This window comes from Petaurus breviceps, unplaced genomic scaffold (assembly GCF_028583685.1).
Source record: "Petaurus breviceps papuanus isolate PSGF00001 unplaced genomic scaffold, PetGlider_PUasm1.0 90919, whole genome shotgun sequence".
Taxonomy (NCBI): domain Eukaryota; kingdom Metazoa; phylum Chordata; class Mammalia; order Diprotodontia; family Petauridae; genus Petaurus; species Petaurus breviceps.
Genome location: NW_027187378.1, coordinates 21,726,485 through 21,746,171, shown reverse-complemented (window position 1 = coordinate 21,746,171; position 19,687 = coordinate 21,726,485). Strand labels below are relative to the sequence as shown.

At 35.7% G+C, this 19,687-nt stretch overlaps 1 protein-coding gene across 3 annotated transcripts in view; it reads right to left on the bottom strand.

Annotated features, from left to right (window-relative positions):
* ANAPC1 (anaphase promoting complex subunit 1) overlaps positions 1 to 19,687 on the bottom strand; it is a 179,019-nt gene that overhangs the window by 138,529 nt on the left and 20,803 nt on the right. For all 3 annotated transcript variants that reach the window (XM_069075562.1, XM_069075564.1, XM_069075563.1), the window contains 6 exons: positions 17,258 to 17,403; positions 16,271 to 16,491; positions 15,304 to 15,513; positions 11,843 to 11,938; positions 6,768 to 6,858; positions 6,594 to 6,659 (listed from right to left, as the gene is read on the bottom strand). In XM_069075562.1, coding sequence (XP_068931663.1) covers positions 6,594 to 6,659; positions 6,768 to 6,858; positions 11,843 to 11,938; positions 15,304 to 15,513; positions 16,271 to 16,491; positions 17,258 to 17,403 — 830 coding nt within the window. The remainder of the gene's footprint in view (positions 1 to 6,593; positions 6,660 to 6,767; positions 6,859 to 11,842; positions 11,939 to 15,303; positions 15,514 to 16,270; positions 16,492 to 17,257; positions 17,404 to 19,687) is intronic.

Below are 19,687 nucleotides of genomic sequence, written 5' to 3'. Positions count from 1 at the left end.
CAAGTTGGCAGTTTCTTCTCTCACCAAATCTACAAAAGGTAGTATCATATTTCTTTGTGGGTAGTTACTTATAATGCAAAAGGGCAAATACTCTGCCACAATCATAATTAACACTATGACACAAAGCCTAAAAACAAGAAATAGTACTTTTAATCTAAATATTGCTTTGTAAAAATGTACCTTATTAAGAAAAAAAATAAAGGTAAAATGATGAGGGTTTAGGGGAAAATATACTTATGTGAAAAGTCTAGGTATCAAAGAGCAGAGGCATGGTAGATGAAGATCATCAGGGGCAGAAACAGATCTAGTATTGTGATAGGAGTAAACTACAGACCACAATGGCAAAAAGAAAAAATACACAATGACTTTAGGAAATAAATTACATGACTCTCATGGAGCACAATAGTGTAAAGATAAAGGTCTTGAATCGAGCAGACATCATCTAAAGCTCTGCCGAAAGTGGAACAGAAAACTTCTCAGCTTGTCAATGATAATTTCCATTCTTAAAAAGCCAGAGAATCTGATTCTCAATAATAAGGAACATATGATTGTTAAAGTAACAATGCTAAGACTTCTGGGTAAAAGCGAACATTCTATCTTATTATTTCTTAATAGAAAAGGAAGAGGAAGGGGGGCATAGTCTAGCATGCAAGCTAGATTTTGGTAGAGATTTCAGTGGGTTCAGAAAAAGAATAGGAACTCATTGCCTACATTCTACAGGAAAGTCAAAGTGGGAAGAATGTAAAGTTGTTAAAAAGCATTCTAACGATAATTCCAATCAAGCAAAGGAGGATAACTATCTAAGAGAATGATGAACTGGCAACACAGGGACCTCCTATATGCACTTATTATTGGAAATAATTTATTATTTCTGTTATATTAGTTATAAAATTAGGTATTCCATTAGGTATAATAAAAAGAAATGCATATCAGACAGAAGCAAAGGCAAACAATAAGAGATGACTACAAAAACAAAGCCCAGTTCATAGCAATACAATAAGAAGCACTAAAACTTAGAATAGAATGTGGTTAGGAAGAAATGCCAGGGACAATAAAAGAGGTTCTGGAGCCATGCTGGGAAAAAGAGGAAGAAAAGAGAGAAGTTCACAGCTTGAGAAAGATGGGACAATGAATGGATGACGGAGCAAAGACAGAACTAATCAGTACTTATTTTGCTTGTTTTCTCTGCAAAGGATATTATCGCTGGACTGGAAAAGGCAAAGCAGAAAATGGCTAAGAAAAATTAAATCCAAGATATATAGGGAAACAGTAATCAATCACCAGAAGCCCTTGATAATTAAGGCACTGGGCTCAATTAAATTACAGTCTAGAGTAATATAGAGTAGACAGCAGTTACAACTACTGAGTTACTATCCATCTTTAAAAGATCTCATGGAATGAGTGAGATGTTATAGGACTAAAAAGGGAAAATGTAATACCATATTTTCAAAATATGAAGAAAGAAGCTCTACAAACTACATGCCAGTAAGCTTGATTTCAATTTCTGACAATATTTTAGAACATAAAGGGAATAATAAAGGAAAAAAGGAGATATTTTTAAAAAGATTCAGAAGAATAAATGAAGAAAGCCTCTAACAAAGTACAACATTCATTTATGTTAAAATCCCTACAAAGCATAGGCATAGGATTTTTAACATCATAATTTTTAGAACTGTCTAAAACTACAAGCTAGCATTACATGAAATACCAGAAACTATCAGAAGCCTTTCCAAGTGAAATAATGAAAAACTAAGAATGGAAAATTTCCAGACCTATATTATATAGAAATAGCCATCAAAACTATTTGGAACTGGTTAAAAAATAGAAATGTACACCAATGGAATAGACAAAGAAGAATGAGAAATAACTGAATTTGATAACTCAGTGTTTGATATACTCCAAACCATAAATAACCAAAGAAAGAACTCCTTATTTGACAAGAACTGATAGCTGGAAAAACTAGAAAACAGTTTGATAGAAGTCAAATTTACATGAAATGTGTTGTAAAGCACAATAAACTCAAATGGATACTATATCTAATTAAAAATCATAGAACAAAAAAAAATTTAGAAGAGAAATAAACCAGATACTTTTCAGTTATGGAAAAAAGATAAATTCTTAAACAGAGGCTAGAGGCAATTACAAAAGATAAAATGGATAATTCTGATTACGTGAAACTTAGATGCTTTCGCACAAACAAAATTAACAAGGAAAGGAAGTGGTCAAACGGGAAAACATTTGTAACAATGTTTTTGATAAAAGTTTGATATACAAGATATACAGATAACAGAAATATCTAAGACCATTTTCCCATAGTAAAAGGATATAAACAGCTCTTAAAAAAAACTGCCAACTATAAATAACAACATGAAATAACAAGAACAATGCAAATCCAAACAACCCTGGGATTTTACTTCATCCCTAACAAGTCTGTGATGAGAAAGGATGGGAAGAGCCAACGTGGAGGGCACATGAAACACTAATGCATTGTTTGAGGGCACTACCGTTCTGAAAACCAATTTGGAATCATTCAAATAAAGTGAATAAAATGTCTATATCCTTTGACTCAGATATTCCGCTGCTAAACTTGTACCTGAAGGAGATAAATGACAAAAAGGAACATTTCATATACACCAAAACATTTATAGCTGGGGCGGCTAGGTGGCGCAGTGAGTAAAGCGCTGGCCCTGGAGGACCCGACTTTGGTTCTGGCCTGAGACACTTAACACCCACACAAAAATACTAGCCGTGTAACCTTGGGCAAGTTACTTTACCCCCAATTGCCCTCCAAAAGGCAAAAAAAAAAAAAAGATTTATAGCAGCACAACAGCAAAAAGCTAAAAACAAAGGAGTTACCTATCACTTTCAGGAATGGTTAGACAGATACATTAATGGAATGGAATATTATGTTATGAGAAACAATGAGGGGCAGCTACCGTGTTTCCCCAATAATAAGACACTGTCTTTTTTTTTTTTTTTTTTTTGAAAAAAAAAACACCAGAGGGTTTTTTTTCAGGGGAGGGCTTATTTTAGAGGAATCTTACACAGTAAGGGGAGGGCTTATTTTCGGGATAGGTCTTATTATCAGGGAAACACGGTAGGTGCTGCAGTGAATAGAGCACTGGACGTGAAGTCAGGAAGTTTAAATTCGGCCTCTAAACAGACACAACACTTACTAGCTGTGTGACCAGACCCTGGGCAAGTCACTTAACTCCAATTGCCTCACCAAAAAAAAAAACAAAACAAAATCAGGAGAAAAAAAACAGGAGAGAAACAATGAGCATGGCAAATAAAAAGAAGTATAAACGGATTACATGAACCAATACAAACTGAAGTAACTAGCCAGAAAAACAATGAATACAATTTAAAATGAACAACAACAAATGTGAATATTGTAAAATCATAAAGAACAATCTTGGTTCCAAAGAGAGGATATGAAAAGACATCTCCCTACTCCTTTGGCAAGGTTGAGGTGCATCAGTGTGAAATATAGTTAACTAGCTAGTTAGATGGTAGACAGAGATATATGCAATATTACCAATATACAAAGTTACTACTGTTCTCTTAATTGCCATATCCAAAGGCCTCTTCTCAATCTTCACTCTGCAGCCTGTGACACTGCTGATCACTCTCTCCTGGTTCTCTTCCTTCCGGATAGCTCCTTCTCAGTCTCCTTTGCTAGATCCTGTCTGATATCATGCTTTCTAAGCTCAGGAGTCTGTAAGGGTTATGGGATTTAAAGATCTCCCATGCCCCATGGATGTGCTGACATAGCAGAGCAAGAGAAAGTGAAAAGCCGAGCTAACGGTCCTGCGGTTGGCAGTTGGCGGCAGTTGCCTTTTTTTTTTTTTTTTTGAGTTGGGACTCCTGCTGAGCACTGCCAGGGGCCGGAGCTGCTGGGAGCCCGCTTCCAGGACGCTGGGTGGTTGCTGTGAGTGGGGAGAGGAGGACCTTTGCCTGAGGTAGCCTGTTCTGTTTTAAAGGCTTGAAAATGTGGGTGCTTTCTACTTTATCTACCTGTGCCAATGTCATAACTACTCTGATGGCTTTCACTTTCTGGTTTTGGGACTCAGTCTTTTGGTATCTTAATAAATTTTCTAGTTTATTTCCCCAAATGGCAAACCTGACGTATTTTGTGATGGATAATTATATCAGCATATTTGTAATCTCTATAGGCATTGTGAATATGGCATTGCTGATACAGAGTCCCTTAGGGGTTTATGTGTTATCTCTTCTTTTCTGTCCATAATACTTCACCTGGTGATCTCATCAGTTGCCCTGGATTTAATTACCATCTCAGGAATGATGATCCTCAAATCAACCTATCCTGCCCCAAACTCTGTTCCGACCTCCAATCTCCCATCTCCAACTGCCTTTGGGACATCTCAAACTATATGTCCAGCAGACATCTTAAACCAGGGGTGGGGAACCTATGGCCTTCTAGGTCCTCAAGTGAGGCCTTTTGACTGAGTCCAAGTGTTACAGAACAAATCCTTTTAGGAAGGGGATTTGTTCTGTGGAGTTTGGATTCAGTCAAAGGACTGCACTTCAGGACCTAGAGGGTCACATGTGGTCTCATGTCACTCCCCTACTCAATAACTTCTAGTTGTTCCCTATCACTTCTAGGATCAAATACAAAATGCTGTTAGCATCAAAGGCCTTCATAACCTAGCCCCTCCTATCTTTCCGATCTTCTTGAACCTTATTCCATGACACATTCTCTCCAATCCAGTAACACTGGCCTCCTGGCCAGTCCACAGACAAAGACACACCATCTCAGCCTCTGGGTGTTTTCTTTTATTGTCCCCCATGCCTGGAACATTATTCTCCCCAAATCCACCTACTAATTCACCCGGCTTCCTTTAAGTCCATTTAATTTTTTTTGCAGGAAGCTTTTCCCAGTCCCTCTTATTCTAGGTACTTTTCCTCTGTTAATCATTTCTTATTTATCCAGTACAGAGCTTGCTTTGTTGACTTTTTTCTGCACGCTGTCTCCCCCATTACTGTCTTACTCTTCTTTTGAATTCTCAGCACTTAGCAAAGTCTCTGGCACACAGTAGGTGCTTAACATTTACTAACTGAATAAGTGGCCTAAGAACATGAACACATCTCAAAATAAAAATTTAAAACTATTAAGTATTATTTGAAAGAATACTTCAAATAGGGGTGGCTAGGTGGCACAGTGAGTAAGAGCACCAGCCCCAGAGTCGGGAGGGCCCAGGATCGGTTCCAGCCTCAGATACTTAACAACGACACACACAAAAACTGGCTGTGTCACCCTGGGCAAGATACTTAACCCCAACTGCTTAAAAAAAAAAGAATATTCCAAATAATTAATAGTAAGAGAAATAAAACCCAAAACAAGTCTGAATTTTTACCTTAGACCCACAAAATTAACAAAAATGAAAAAATAATAGGTTAAGGTTTGAGAGGTTGTGGAAAGTCAAGTACATTAATGCATTTTTAGTGGAGCTGAGAATTTGTCCAGCCATCCTGGAAAATAGTTTGGAATTATGCTAAGAATGTGACTAAAATGTTTACACTTTGATCCAGAGATTCCATAATGAATTAGGGAGATCAAAAAAAAGCTTTCCAAAAGATGTGGCACCTTGAAGAAAGCTAAGAATTTTAAAACCAGAAGCAAAGATGGAGTGCATTCCAGGCACATGGAACAACCTTTGTAAGAGCATGAATTCAAAAAATATAATGCTGGATTTAGGCCAGAAGAAGCAGGCCATTTTGGCTGGGATGGGAAGTTGTATAAAGGAGAATAATGTGAAAAATCTGGAAAAATAGGAATACTATGTGAAACATTACAGATGTCAGATATTTCAAATGTGATGATGGTTAACTTTGCTCAACTTCTCTCCCTTTTTATGCTTTTTTAATTTTTTAAATAAGGGATGTCTCTCTGGGAAGGGCAGAGGAGAGGAATATGTTGGAAAATGTAGGAGATGCAAAAATAAAAGATATTTTTTAAAAATTTTAAAGAAAAAGATCTGGGAGCTTAAGTAGATTTCTTTGTTAATAGAAGTTAAGACAATTATATGAAATTCATATAAGAAAATGAACTATTCATCTACATTAAGAAAGAAAGCCTCGGGGTGGCTAGGCGGCACAGCAAGCAGAGCACTAGCCCTGGAGTCAGGAGGATCTAAGTTCAAATCCAGCCTCAGACACTTAACACTTACTAGCCATGTGACCTTGGGCAAGTCACTTAATCCCAAATGCCCTGCCTTCCCCCCTCCAAAAAGAAAAAAAAAGAAAGAAAAATAGCCTCGCCAGCAAGTGACAGTACCACCATATTCTACCTTGGTCTGACCACATCTAAAATACTATTTTTAGTCTGGACAAGCACATTTTAGGAACAGCCATGAGTACAGGGTAACAAGGATGGCAAAAAAGTTCTAAGATCAGGTTTTGATGATGTTCAGCCTGGAAGAAAGAAGACATGAAGAGAACACGGTATTTGTATTCAATTAACTGAAGGGACTGCCAGGTGTAAAAGGGATGATGAAGAAAATAGTTTAACAATAAATACTAAGGTAGTAATCTAACAGAAAACATTAATGCAAATGCAACAAAGTACATACCCGAACCAATCCAGTGTATAGTACCAGGTTTCCATTGCCCTCTAGGACCAACATGGTATCAATTTTCTAAAATTAAATATAAAAAACTAATTAAGTTTGCTAATATGAGAAAAGTTGACTTTTTTAACTATGAAAGTTTAAGAAGGCCTAATAACTCAAAAATATTTTACTTGCCTCCACTGGTGCTGCATCTTTTGCCTGTAAGTTGGTGACAGAACCAAAGATCAACTGAGTTTTATCATTGCTCTCTTGAAACTTTATACAACTAGATAATGGAATTAAAAAAATAAAGTTTTACAATAAGTTCAATGACAACAGAAATACATTTCTTCCTTAAAATAACAGCGACAAGAAAAAGAAGAGAAAAAGTCCAGATAACATTAAGTATGTTGAAGTAAGCATATTCCATGATTTCCAAAATATGCTTAAAATGCAATCTTACTTGCACTGATTGCATTTTTTCTCATTTTTCTTCGCTGTTCTGTCTCTTTTTTTCATTGTCTCACAGCTAATTCCTTTACTTCCCCCCTCACCACCAAAAAAGTTAAGAGATCAAAGCATTAACCAGCTTACTATTACTAACTGGTTGATCTAGAAGTGATAATAAAAATCATTAACCCTTGTTGAACAAGTTCTGTGTCTGAAATAAATAGAGGTGTTCTGTAATTCAGGTCTTAATCTTTCTTGTAAAACCGTGTGTGTGTGTGTGTGTGTGTGTGCGCGTGTGTGCTTTTTTTACCCCCTAAATCAAGAATTATGTAACTGGGAATAGTGCTGTACTTGGGAACCCAGAAGATAGGAATTATTCTTGCCTCCGACACTAACTGGCTAACTCTGGATATAAGTCAAACTCTGCCAGTCTCATCTTCTCCATCTGTAAAATGGGAATAACAGCACCTATCATATGGGTTTATGAAGAGGATTTAAAGAGATAATACATGTACAACAGAATTTAGAGGGCTATAGAAATATTAAATACTCTTATTTTATTAAGAATCTACCTGAATTTTGTAAATTACATATCTTGTGGATTTTTCTTATAAAAGCAGACTAGTCCATAATATTTTTGTTTCATTTCATGTAGAAATCTTGAGAAAAGAGCCAGGGCACAGGGAATAATCCAGTTTAAGACATTTTAATTATTTTTCTAAGTAGTAAGTATAGTGATATTGGTATAAAATTATTGGCTTAAACTAAAAACTTGTAGTATGAATAAGAAAATCTGCATTTTCAAATTTGCTGGCCCTGATATCAGTGTAGAAAAGAGACCGACTCAAATCAGAGGACCTGGGTTCAAATCTTATCTCTGGCATGCTCTATGAGACCTCAGACATGTCACTAAATTTTTCCCATCTATAGAAGAGAGTTAAGCTAGCGAGTACCTGAAAACCACTCCTGTTCTCTTAGTCTATGATTTTGTTATGTTCATTCTAAGAGAAAATTTCATTAAAAGCTTCAAATCTCCTTTCAGACAAACTGCTTTTTTGCCATATCTCCCCTACCTTATACTTGTGGAGTTGACTGTTTGAATCTAAATGGAAGACTTTTTATTTATCCCTAGTAAATTTCATTTTATTTAATGTGACCCAATATTCTGGCCTTTCAAGATCTTTTATGACCTCAAATATTATCCAACATACTCTTCCTGTTTTTGTCACTTGTGAATTTTTTAAGCAGGTATTTATGCTTCGATAAAAATGTTAAGCAGCACATGTCCAAAAAGTGAAAGAATGTCAGAGCACTCTGCTGAGTGAACTCCTTCAGAGAACTCCTTCAAAGGTGACCCTGAACTTTGGATCTGATCATTCAACCAGTTCTGAACACACCTAAATTGCCTGTTTCTAATTTTTTTTTCTTTTTGGAGGGGGGAAGGCAGGGCAACTGGGGTTAAGTGACCTGTCCAAGGTCACTCAGCTAATCCTTGAGTTAAGTGTCTGAGTCCAGACTTGAACTGAGGTCCTCCTGACTCCAGGGCCAGTGTTCTTCTATTCACTGCGCCACCTAGTCACCCCAAAATTGCCTATTTCTAAGGCAATACACAATCAACCAGTCTAGTAACGTTACCAAAGAAGGAAATGAGGTTTAGTTTGGTTTTCATTTTTCTTTCATGAAACAATTTCATTTTTTTTGTTTTTTTTGGGTGATCTTCATACAGACATTTAAAATAGAAAATCGTGATCTGTTGTTACAGCAAGTAACTTGCTCATAATATTTTCTAATCTTCATTTTCTTCTAATCTGGTACTTTTAACACAGATCTAACCAAACACATAAAGAGCTGTATACAAATAACTGATTGAGAAACAGATGCTAGGAACAGTAGAAACAGATACAAAATAATTTTCTTCTAATCAGTATGTTTTTTGATACTTCTTGGTGTCCACCATGTCTAGGTTTTCCAATGCCCTTCTTAAAGAAACTATTCTAACGTAAAATCATAAAGCTTCTAAGCAATCTCTAAACCTTAGGTTTGTTTCATTCTTTCTTAATCCTAGACGGTATTTTTCAATATAATTTGTACCTATTGTACCTAAGAAATTTATATCTATTGTACCTAAAAATCCTTAAAAAATGCCTACCTTTGCAATGAAGTCACCAATTAGCAAAAGGTATATACATGTATAGATGAAACCAAGTTTGCCTAATTTAAAGAGGACCTATGAGCTAACTTATTTACCTGAAAATTTCCTATTGTCTTCAGGCTTTATTTGTAGCAAGAATATCAGTCTCAATATGGTTCAATTAATACAATACCAACTTCTTGTTTCTTGCTCAAGAATCTCCCATTTGAAGTGACAACAGTTAAATTTATAAGTTCTAAAATTTATCTAATTCTTAATGTCCTGCGCCTCCTTGTCTATAACAATTATGTAGATGAAAAATAAAGCCATTTAAGACTGTCCATTTTTTAATTTGTTTTGTGAGTTGATATACTTTGCAAAAAAAAAGAAAGTACTTCTCTGTTGGCTGAAGTGGTTTCTGGGCTATTTTAGCCTCCTCATTAGAACAAGTTAAATTTCTTTAGGGAATTGTTATAATCTGTGTCAGTGTTTGTTCTTCCATCTATTTTCCATTTTTTAAAAAATCAGTAACATAAGCAGGTCAGGCTGAAGTGTTAATTACATGATGTATTCTCATTTTTATTCTTATCAATTTTATATGAATTTCTATTTTGCTTTAACAAGGTGGCCTAACTATAGAGAAAGTTAATTTGGAAATGACTTCGACATCAGCAAAAGCCATTTTCTGACTGTCAAAATATAGAAAATTTCATCTTTTATGTCCAACACCTCCAAATTCTTGTTGAAAGGAAGTTGTCATGATACTTCATGAAACTAGCTGCTTTAAATCTCTAGCATGCCTTTCATGAAAACATGAGGAAGAGTCATGCAGCATTAACAGTGTCGAGGAGTTGTGATTCATATCAGTGGAAGGAGATACAATCAATGAAAACACAGACCGGGTATTACTCTAAAAAATATCAGTCAAAGATGAGTTAAATAACCCACAAAAGCTGTACTTTTTTCCTAAGAGGCCATTCTTATTGAGACTGTTAAGAAGCACAACGGTTTAAAATAAGCTAAGATCCATTCAAAGGTACTACAGAACATGGAATCAAAGAACTAAATTCAAGCTCTTCCACAAACAGTAAGCTCTGCAATCCTGTGCAAATCATTTAACCTCTGCCAGCTTTAGTTTCCTCATCTGCAAAATGATAATAATAGCATCTACCTCACAAGGTCACTGTTATGATCAAATGAGATCATATATACACAACACTTTGCAAAATTAAAGCACTACATAAATATTAGCCATTATTATGTACAGACCTACACAGAATTATAACAAAATTGACCTGGAGGAACAAAGTCAGAAATCTCAAGAGAAATAATGAAACAAAGCAGGAAGGGGACCCAGAAATATCAGATTTCAAGTGTTACAAAGCAATAATGATCATTTGGATTTGATACTGGTTTAAAAAAAGAACTGATCCATGGAACAGACTAGAGACAGAAGATCCAGATACACCAGCACACAGTGCGGTTTGATAAACCTAATGAAACAAAACACTGGGAAATATTAGTTAACAAAAACTGCTAGGAAAATAAGAAAGCAGTCTGGAAGAACTAGTAGGGCTTACATCAGCATCTCATACCACAAAAATCTCTAAATAGATACATGATCTAGGTGTAAAAGGTCCTATGATCAGCAAATGGGAGGAAAATGGAATGAGCTACCTCTTACAAAAGGGGACTAGATCATGACAAAACAAAGGACAGAGAGAATCATAAGGGATAAGAAGCACAATTTTGGTGAAATAAAATTAAAATGCCTTCACACAAACAAAATCAACATGGTTGGAACATCTGTGTATACATATACACACACACACACACACACACACACACATATCTTGGTTTTCATGAGAGGGGGTGGGAAGGGTTAAGGTTAGTAATGCTAGGGATACAAAAAAAGAAGAGTGTCAATAAAACACTGTTAAATACACAGAGGACACCAAGAAGGGTGAAGAGGTTCAGAGAGTGACCTACTAAATAGCTCTGAGGAAACAAGAGATGCTATCTGCTGTCTAAATCCACTTCATAGGCTTGTCATGAGAAACAAATGAAATAATGTTTTAGAAAGTTCTTTGAAAACTTAAAAGCCTCACACAAATGATAGGTATACAAGTGTCTATGTGTATGCAGCAGAACTAGAATTCTGAACTAGAACCCACAGCTATGTCCTTGTGCAATGTTCACTCCACTGCAACCTCTAAGCATTTTAATAAATAACATTAACAATACAAATTTTTATTTAAAAAGGCTTTTAAATAACTGGGTGGGAGAACTTCTGACATTTTTATGGTCACATGTTCTATGCTTCTCATAAAATTCACACCCATTAATGTTTCTTATGGATTTATACTTTCAAAACTAAAAGAGACTTTGGAAATATTCTTAACACCACCCCTGGATTTCCAGATGAGGATACAGATACAGAAAGGTCAGTCAAGTGATTTGGCCAAGGTGACAAAATCTACTCAGAGTCAGAGTCAGGCTTAAACCTAAGGACACCTGGTCCAAGAATCTATAGATTACTCTAGTGTAATGATCCCCTTTCAAGCAATAGAATACTGATTTGATGTCAATATCTGTGCAGAAATACCAAAGTCATTTCTATAAAAACTTAAAACACACACACACACACACAAACACAAATACACATATATACACATAAACATGCACTTACCGAAGCTGGAGTTGGGATTCTACTAAAAAGCACAAAAACTTCTGGCCACAGAGGTCAGATGTAATAAATACTTTTGAGGCTGGAGAATTTTTCTCTCTAAAAATATTGAAAAGGAAAAAAAAATAACAATTGTCAGCACTGTGGTTTGGTTCAGATCATTATTTAAATGTAAAAGAGATAGATGTTCAAGAAGGAATGTGGCAGGATCAAAGAACACTGATATGCAAAACAGATTATCTACTCACATTTTCTTTAAATGTGTTTTAAATTTTCAAACACTGGGCAGTTAGGTGGCACAGTGAGTAAAGCTCCAGCCCTGGAGTCAGGAGGACCCGAGTTTGGTTCCAGCCTCATACACTTAACACCCACACAAAAACACTAGCTGTGTAACCTTGGGCAAGTTACTTAACCCCAATTGCCCTCCAAAAGGCAAAAAAAAAAAAATTCAAACACATGGCACAGCGAGTAGAGCTCCAGGACCTGAGTTCAGATCTGGCCTCAGACACTTAACACACACAAAAACAAAAACCTAGCCATGTGACCTTGGGCAAGTTACTTAACCCCAATTGCCCTCCAAAAAGCAAAAAAAAACAAAAATAAATAAATAAATTTTCAAGCACAGGAGAAAAAAAAGGTTCTTTTACACAACAGGCAGTATATATTGTATATGTCATTTTGTATGTCATTTTTACAGTCTGGAATTTACATAATTTACAATATGTAAAATTTAAAATTTCCCACACTGGAATTCATATTCTTCAAATTATCTTAAGGAGTTTATGGGGGATAGAGAAGAGAGCTACTTAATATCACAGTCTTGATACCAAAACCTATTTCTTATATCCAGCCTCTCTTCTACCTCCCCTCCTCCCACACTCTTTCCTACCAGGTCCCTTAAATTTGACCCTTATTCCCCAAAAGAGAAATTGGTCACATTTATCTTCTTCAGTAGCTACAAATACTTACTCTTAGACCATGGGTTTTTAATCTGGGGTCTGTGGATAGATTTCATGGCATCTAGGTTTAAGGAGTAAACTTGGATGGGGGAAAAACATCTATATCTTAATTTTCACTGATCTCTGACTAAAATTTAGTATTTTTTTCAATTATTTAAAAATATTATTCTGAGGAGTTCATGGTCTCCACCAGACTGCCAAAAAAAAAACCATAACATAAAAAAAATTAAGAACTCCTGTCCTACACCAACAGGCTACTGTTTTCAGTCACCTTCCTCCATAAATTAATAGCATTAAGATTGCTTTTAATCACATTCCTCTAGCCCAATTTCCTTGATCCCAATATGACACAAAGGTCTACTGCTGGTTCTGTCTGGTTTGTTTTGTCATAGGGAATAAAGGAAAGAGAAAAAAGGGTCAGAGTATGAGGAAGAAGTTATAGGGCTCTTCAAGGATGTTTCAGTAGGGTAAAACTTAAGAGTCACTGATTTAATACTGGCACCATTGTTAGTGATGACATTTTCCTTAAGATCAAGTATCTGTCTGGAAAATAGGTTGGCTCCCAGCCACAGAGAAGGTGAAAGTTTTACTATAAAACTGTATATTACATTTCGATAAATATACCTGCACCAATATGTAAAATTTAAAAGGTCCTAAAAAAAATAGTGTTAAAACTTAAAGTCACAAATAACATAATGACTATCATATTTTTACTGCTTTAAGGTTTACAATGTACTTGCCTTACAGCGATCCTAAAGGTTGAGAATACAAGTAAAAATACTTATACTAAAACACATAAGGTCAATGTGAAGATGTAACTCTCAGCATTACAGTTCAGTTAACTAACACTTACTGAGGCAAAATGACTTGCCCACATACAACTACTAAATGTCACAGGCAGGATGTGAACACAGGTCTTCTGTTACACCAAAATCGCTTCTAATGTACACAGAATTAGTCAAAAAGAATTAATAACATATAGTACAGATTACAAATTAAAACTCCTTAAAATCAAAATAAATGTATATCTTAACTATGGATAACATAAAAATCCTTCCTTCCTGAAAAAAGCTATTTAAAGAAACAAGTTCATGTAGCATTATTTGAGCTCATATACATATCTATATTATGCTTTCTGGCTTTATGATTGTAACTGACTTATCCTTTCTTTTATTTGTAAAATGAGGATAGTAACTCTAGCACTATCTATCTACCTCTTAGGGTTGTTTTGAAATAAATGCTTTATAAGCTTTAAAGTTCTAAGGAAATGCAAGTTACACAATTAAGAAGATAAAAAGCAAAGCAAAAAGCACCAAAAGTAAAACAACTTAGGTATGGAGACTGGGCTGGGGGGTAACAATTTAAATGAGTCCTCACAATCAACTCAGGCACTAACAAATGACTGGCAGCAAATGTAATTTCAATGACACACCAGTTGCCACCAAGACCCTATCCCAAACTGCTAAAGAGGCAGTTTCCTACTTCCCTCTTCCTCTCAGGTTACCCATCCCTTTCCACCCTCTACTCATAGGCTACCAGCATTCTCATGCTATCCTTCAAGGTCCAAAACTGTATAATCTACCTTGACCTACCTTTGCTCTGTCCAAAAATTTAAAATTATCCCTTTCTCCACTTCCCTAGTTCCAAATTAAAGAAGCTAAAGGGCATTATCAATTATAATCCACTTGTCTAACTAAAATAACATTAATGTACATGTCAATTACTAAGGTTCTGTCTTCTCAAGAGTTATTTCTCACCCAAAGAAAATCTAGTTAATCTACTTCAATCTCCAACTTGGAAAAGGACACAGTTTTCAGTAGGATGCTCTGTTGCTGTTCCTTGACAACTAGAGGATGCTCCATATCTCTCACTCCTACAATCTCTAATCCGCGTGCCAGGATGTTAAAAACCTGGAATGAGCACTGACTGGTAGTAAGTGCCCACGCCACACAAGGCTCACTAAAAACCAAAAAGGGGATTTACTAGTGTCAAGTGTATGTGGACACAAAACAAGGGCAAAGATCAAGCAGGAATGCAGAGTGCCTCCTGTGGCGTACACTACTCTTATGCCAGCAACACTTCAGGAATGCTGTAACTGGAATTTAGTTTCATTTAAATTAAGACCTGAAATTCACAAAAGTAAAACTTATGAGACATGACAAATAAAAGACAATCTTCCAATCCCCTTCCTTCAAGCTCTAAATATTATGACCCTAGGAGATGTAGTCAACCTATTTTCCCATAAAGGAAAAAAATCTCCCATCTTGGCAGTCCTCTCCGCCATGTTATGATACTGAACACAAATCCAATAAGAAGAATCATGACCTCATTGTGGTTTTTCTACAACAATCTTAGTGAGGAGAGGTTAGGTGGCTTCTTCCTCTACACAGCTATTCATGTACATAAGTATGTATGAACATGTCATTAATGCTTAATAACAAACTACCATCAAGACAATGAAACACAGTGTTTCTCCTGAAATGACTGCAAATATAAACTACAAACCTGGTATTGCTAATTGCTTCTGTCCATAAGTGGTCAATACAAAGTTCTGGAACAATTGGTTCCATTTCTGGTGCAAGAAAGGAGTCATTAGAAGTGCTATTTGGAGAATGAGAAACACTCTGCCTCTTTGGAGACTGATTATGGCTTGAAAAGTTGAATCTCTGCACCCCTGAGAATGAGTGTACTCCTAAGGCAGGAGAATGAGAACGACTGCAAAACCAAATACACAATATCAGCAACAATAATGGATTATCAACACAGAGTTAAAAAATACATAAAGTAACATCTTCTAGTACTAGAGTATTCCTAAAATAATATATTAGAAATATCAAGCTAGTGCCCTCCTGTACCAACTTAACAACAAAGCATTTATATACTTATTGGGGAGGAAGGGGAGAGCTATTTTATTTTCTGCTTTTATTTAGTTAGCTAGCTAATTCTATAATCAAAATAACTTACCCTGGTCTGAACTATGATGATGCAGTCTACCATATTTTTAAATTATACATTTTCCAATAAAAATTAAAAAGTAACAAAATCAGAAAATTTCAAAATATGTCAGTGAAGAATTATTAAAACAGCAGCTAAATTTTTAATAACTTTTCTTTCAAGCTCTAAATACTAAGACCCTATAAGATGTAGTCAACCTATTTTCCCACAAAGGAAAAAAAATCTCCCATCTTGGCTGTCCTCTCTGCCATCTTATGATACCGAACATAAATCCCATAAGAAGAATCACGATCTCATTGTGGTTTTTCTATAACAATCTGACTGAGGAGAGGTTAGCTGTCTTCTTCCTCTACACAGTCTATTCAGGTATGTATAACATCAATGCTTTCTCTTGAAACATTCCATCGCAGCATGATTTTGATATTGTACAATAACATGAAGCAAAATTTCAATTTTCCAGTGTATATTTTCCCTGGGATTTGAAAAGTCATTTACCACAAGCACCACTAGCATTTACCTAAGAGCTGCCATGTTGGAAATAGAAGGTGAACGAGAATGTAAACTGGGCGAGGATGTTGACCGACTCTGACTGTGAATGGAAGAATAATTCTGGAAAGGTGAAGTCACAGGTGAATCTCCTTTTGAGAGACTTCTGAGGTGAGCAGTTAGGGAGCTGCTGGTAGCCACATGCTGTGGAGTGCCCCCTTGCTCTGATAACTTTAAAACCACGTTCTGTTCCTTAATTTAAAAAGGAAAAAGAAAAGGGAAAAAAATGATACTGAAACAGTCATTTCTTTATAATGAGACTAGATGGCTTTTTTGAGTATTTTTCTTTTATAAATAAATTTATTAATAATAAATCTCAGAGTTAAATAATTTATATCTTACACAGTACTTTTCCCACAATAAATCTCTCAGGTAAGTAGTACAATTAGTACTATATGACATTAAAGTAGTACAATTATAATGTACTATATGACATTAAAGTAGTACAATTAGTACCATATGACATTATAATAGTACAATTAGTACTATATGACATGTTTTTGGCTTGTCAGAGGTCACATGGCTAAAAAGTAGCAGAAATAAATGTGAACCCAGGTCTTCTGACTCCCAGACTACTCTTTCTGCTGAGAAGCAGCAATGTCACAGGGGATTCCATGATAGACTTGGAACCAAAAAACTCAGATTTGAATCCTCCCTCTGACATTTATTAGCTGTGAGATCAGAGGCAAGTCACAACCTCTCATACCTTCAGTTTTCTCATCTGTAAAATTAGGATAATAATAATGCTACCTCACAGTGTTATAAAGGTCAAAAGAAATAGCATATAAAGTGTTTCACAAAACTTAAAAGTACTATTCATCAGCTACTATTAGAACATATAGCTGTGCAACATATCTCAGGAAAAATAATATTTCTCACATTCCTGTAACATAAGCAGGGGCCAAGGATTACTAATACTTAGAATTTGGCAAATACTGACTTGCTTTTGTTTCCCTACCTCTGGTTTCACTCTGCGCAGAATCCAGAGAGAATGTAAACCCTGAACAACATCATATGTCATTATGATGGAAGGGTCAGTGTTGAGAAAAACAATTTTCATTGCACTATCTGAAACATACTGTACCCTTGATGTTCCAAAAAGACCTATGAAGAAAGGAACAGTAATAATGAAAACAGAGATTCAACTAATAATCAGTCACCAATCAGATACTTAACTAAAAGATATGGGAGCCCTATCTTAAGAATCGAGATTAAAAACCATTAAAAACATGTAAGATACATGGACAACTGAGGTAAGGAATATACAATATAAAATTAAAAAATTTTTATACTTTATCCTATACTTTTAATACTCTTACTTCCACAGAATCTCAGAATTAGAAAAAGTCTCAGGTAGCATTTGAAACTCACTCAGCAGATCTCAAACTGATTTATTATCTATCCCCAAAATCCACCCTCTTCCAAACCTCTTTAATTCTGCTGAGGGCTCCCTAATTCTTCCAGTTACTCAAGTTCACTACGTCAGTGTCATCATCCGGTAAGTATTCTCACTCTTTCCACATCTCCAATCAACTGTCAAGCCTTGTTACCCTTACCCTCTTTCACAGTCATTTCCCTCTCTCAAGTGACACAGGCCTGGATTGCCTCTCAATAGGTCTCCCTCTTTCTCTCCCCACAGCCATCATCATTGATCTTCACCAATGGCCAAATACAAACTCCTCTAGCACTGAAAGCTTGTTAAAATATTGTCCTAAACTACCTTTCCTACCTTATTACATGCCATTACTTCCCTCCATGAATACTACAGTTGAGCTTAGAAGTTCTTAAATCAATTTTTTTTTGTGTTACAGATCCCCTTTGACAGTCTGGTGAATCAATCAATAAACATTAATTAAGTAGCTATTATGTGCCAGGAAATCTATGGAACCTTACTCAGAATAAAGTTTTTAAATGCATTTTTAAAAACATGTAGGATTGCTCTAAAGACGAGTGACAATATAGGCTCCCAGCTTGTTCCTCACACATGACATTCCTTCTCCTGACCAGGTATTTTTCACTGATTATCCCCCATTCCTGGAATTCTCTCCATTCTCATCTCCGCCTCCTGGTTTCTTTCAGGTCCCAGATAAAATACCATTTTCTTCAAGAAGCTTCCCAAATTCCCCTTAATGCTAGTGACTTCCCTATAAGATTATCATCAATTTTTCCTGTATGTATCCTGTATGTGCATAGTTATTTGTAGTTTGTGCAGCGACTGTTTTTTTGTCCTTTTTTGTAGATCAAGCACATAGCATAGTCTGGGCACATAGTAGGTGTGTAATACTTGCTGACTTGACTCTACAGCAGAATACTACAGGACAAGTATCTCTCTGATCCTTCATGCTCTGCATTTTTTTTAAGTGAAGCCTATCATTACATTGGTTTTCTAAGCTGCCATAGCTGTACTGTTGACTCATACCGACCTGGCAGTACACTAAAAAACTCAGATCTTTTTTAGACAAATTGCTACTTAGTCACACTTTTCCCATTTTATAAATATAAGATTGATTTTTTAAACTCAACTGAAAAGCTTTACATTAACCTCTATAAAAATTCATCTTACTAGATTTGGTTCAATTTTCTAGTTGAGGGGTTGGCAAATCATGGCCCAAAGGTTAAATCCTCTCCACTCTCTGTTTTTCTATGACCCAAAAGCTAAGAATGGTTTTTACATTTCTAAATAGAACAGAACTTTATTTTGAGATGCTTAGTTAACCCTTTAATACAAGGTTCTAGAATTTTGTTAAACTCTAGAAATTACAGTCAAGGTCACTGGCGTATAGTAGTTTTAGACTCAATTCTCTTCTCTTTTCTGGAATTCTAACATTTACCTTTCGTCAATCCAGCAGTACCTCTTCTGTTGTCAATGACCTTTCAAATGATCAATCCAATGGTTCAATAATCACATCTACAATTCTTTTGGATTTAATTCCTCTGGACCAAGTGATATTAAATTTCTTGACTTATCTTGAATATTGACTGTCAATCATTTTTCCTCTGTTCTTTCTAGTTCCAAGATCATTATCTTTGGTCAGGACAACAGAAGCAAAATAAGAATTAAGCTACTCTGCCTCGTCCCCATTATCAGTTATCATCTCTCCCGTCTCCAAGCAGTGGATGAAATGATTTCTTCTTTAACACTCATCTTCTTGCCAATATAACCCTTCCACCCAAAGTCATATTTCATTATCCTTAGCTTTCCTTGCCTACATTAGCTGGTGCTGGACTTAAGAAGGCCTGACACCATTCTTACAGGACCATGTCATGCTTTAATATTCACAGTTCGTTATCTAGTCTTGCTTCTATTTCTTCTACATCTTTTCAAAACTTAAGTTGGTTGGTGAATTCTCTGAGCATACACACATATATTTAGATAAGGGGTTCTTAA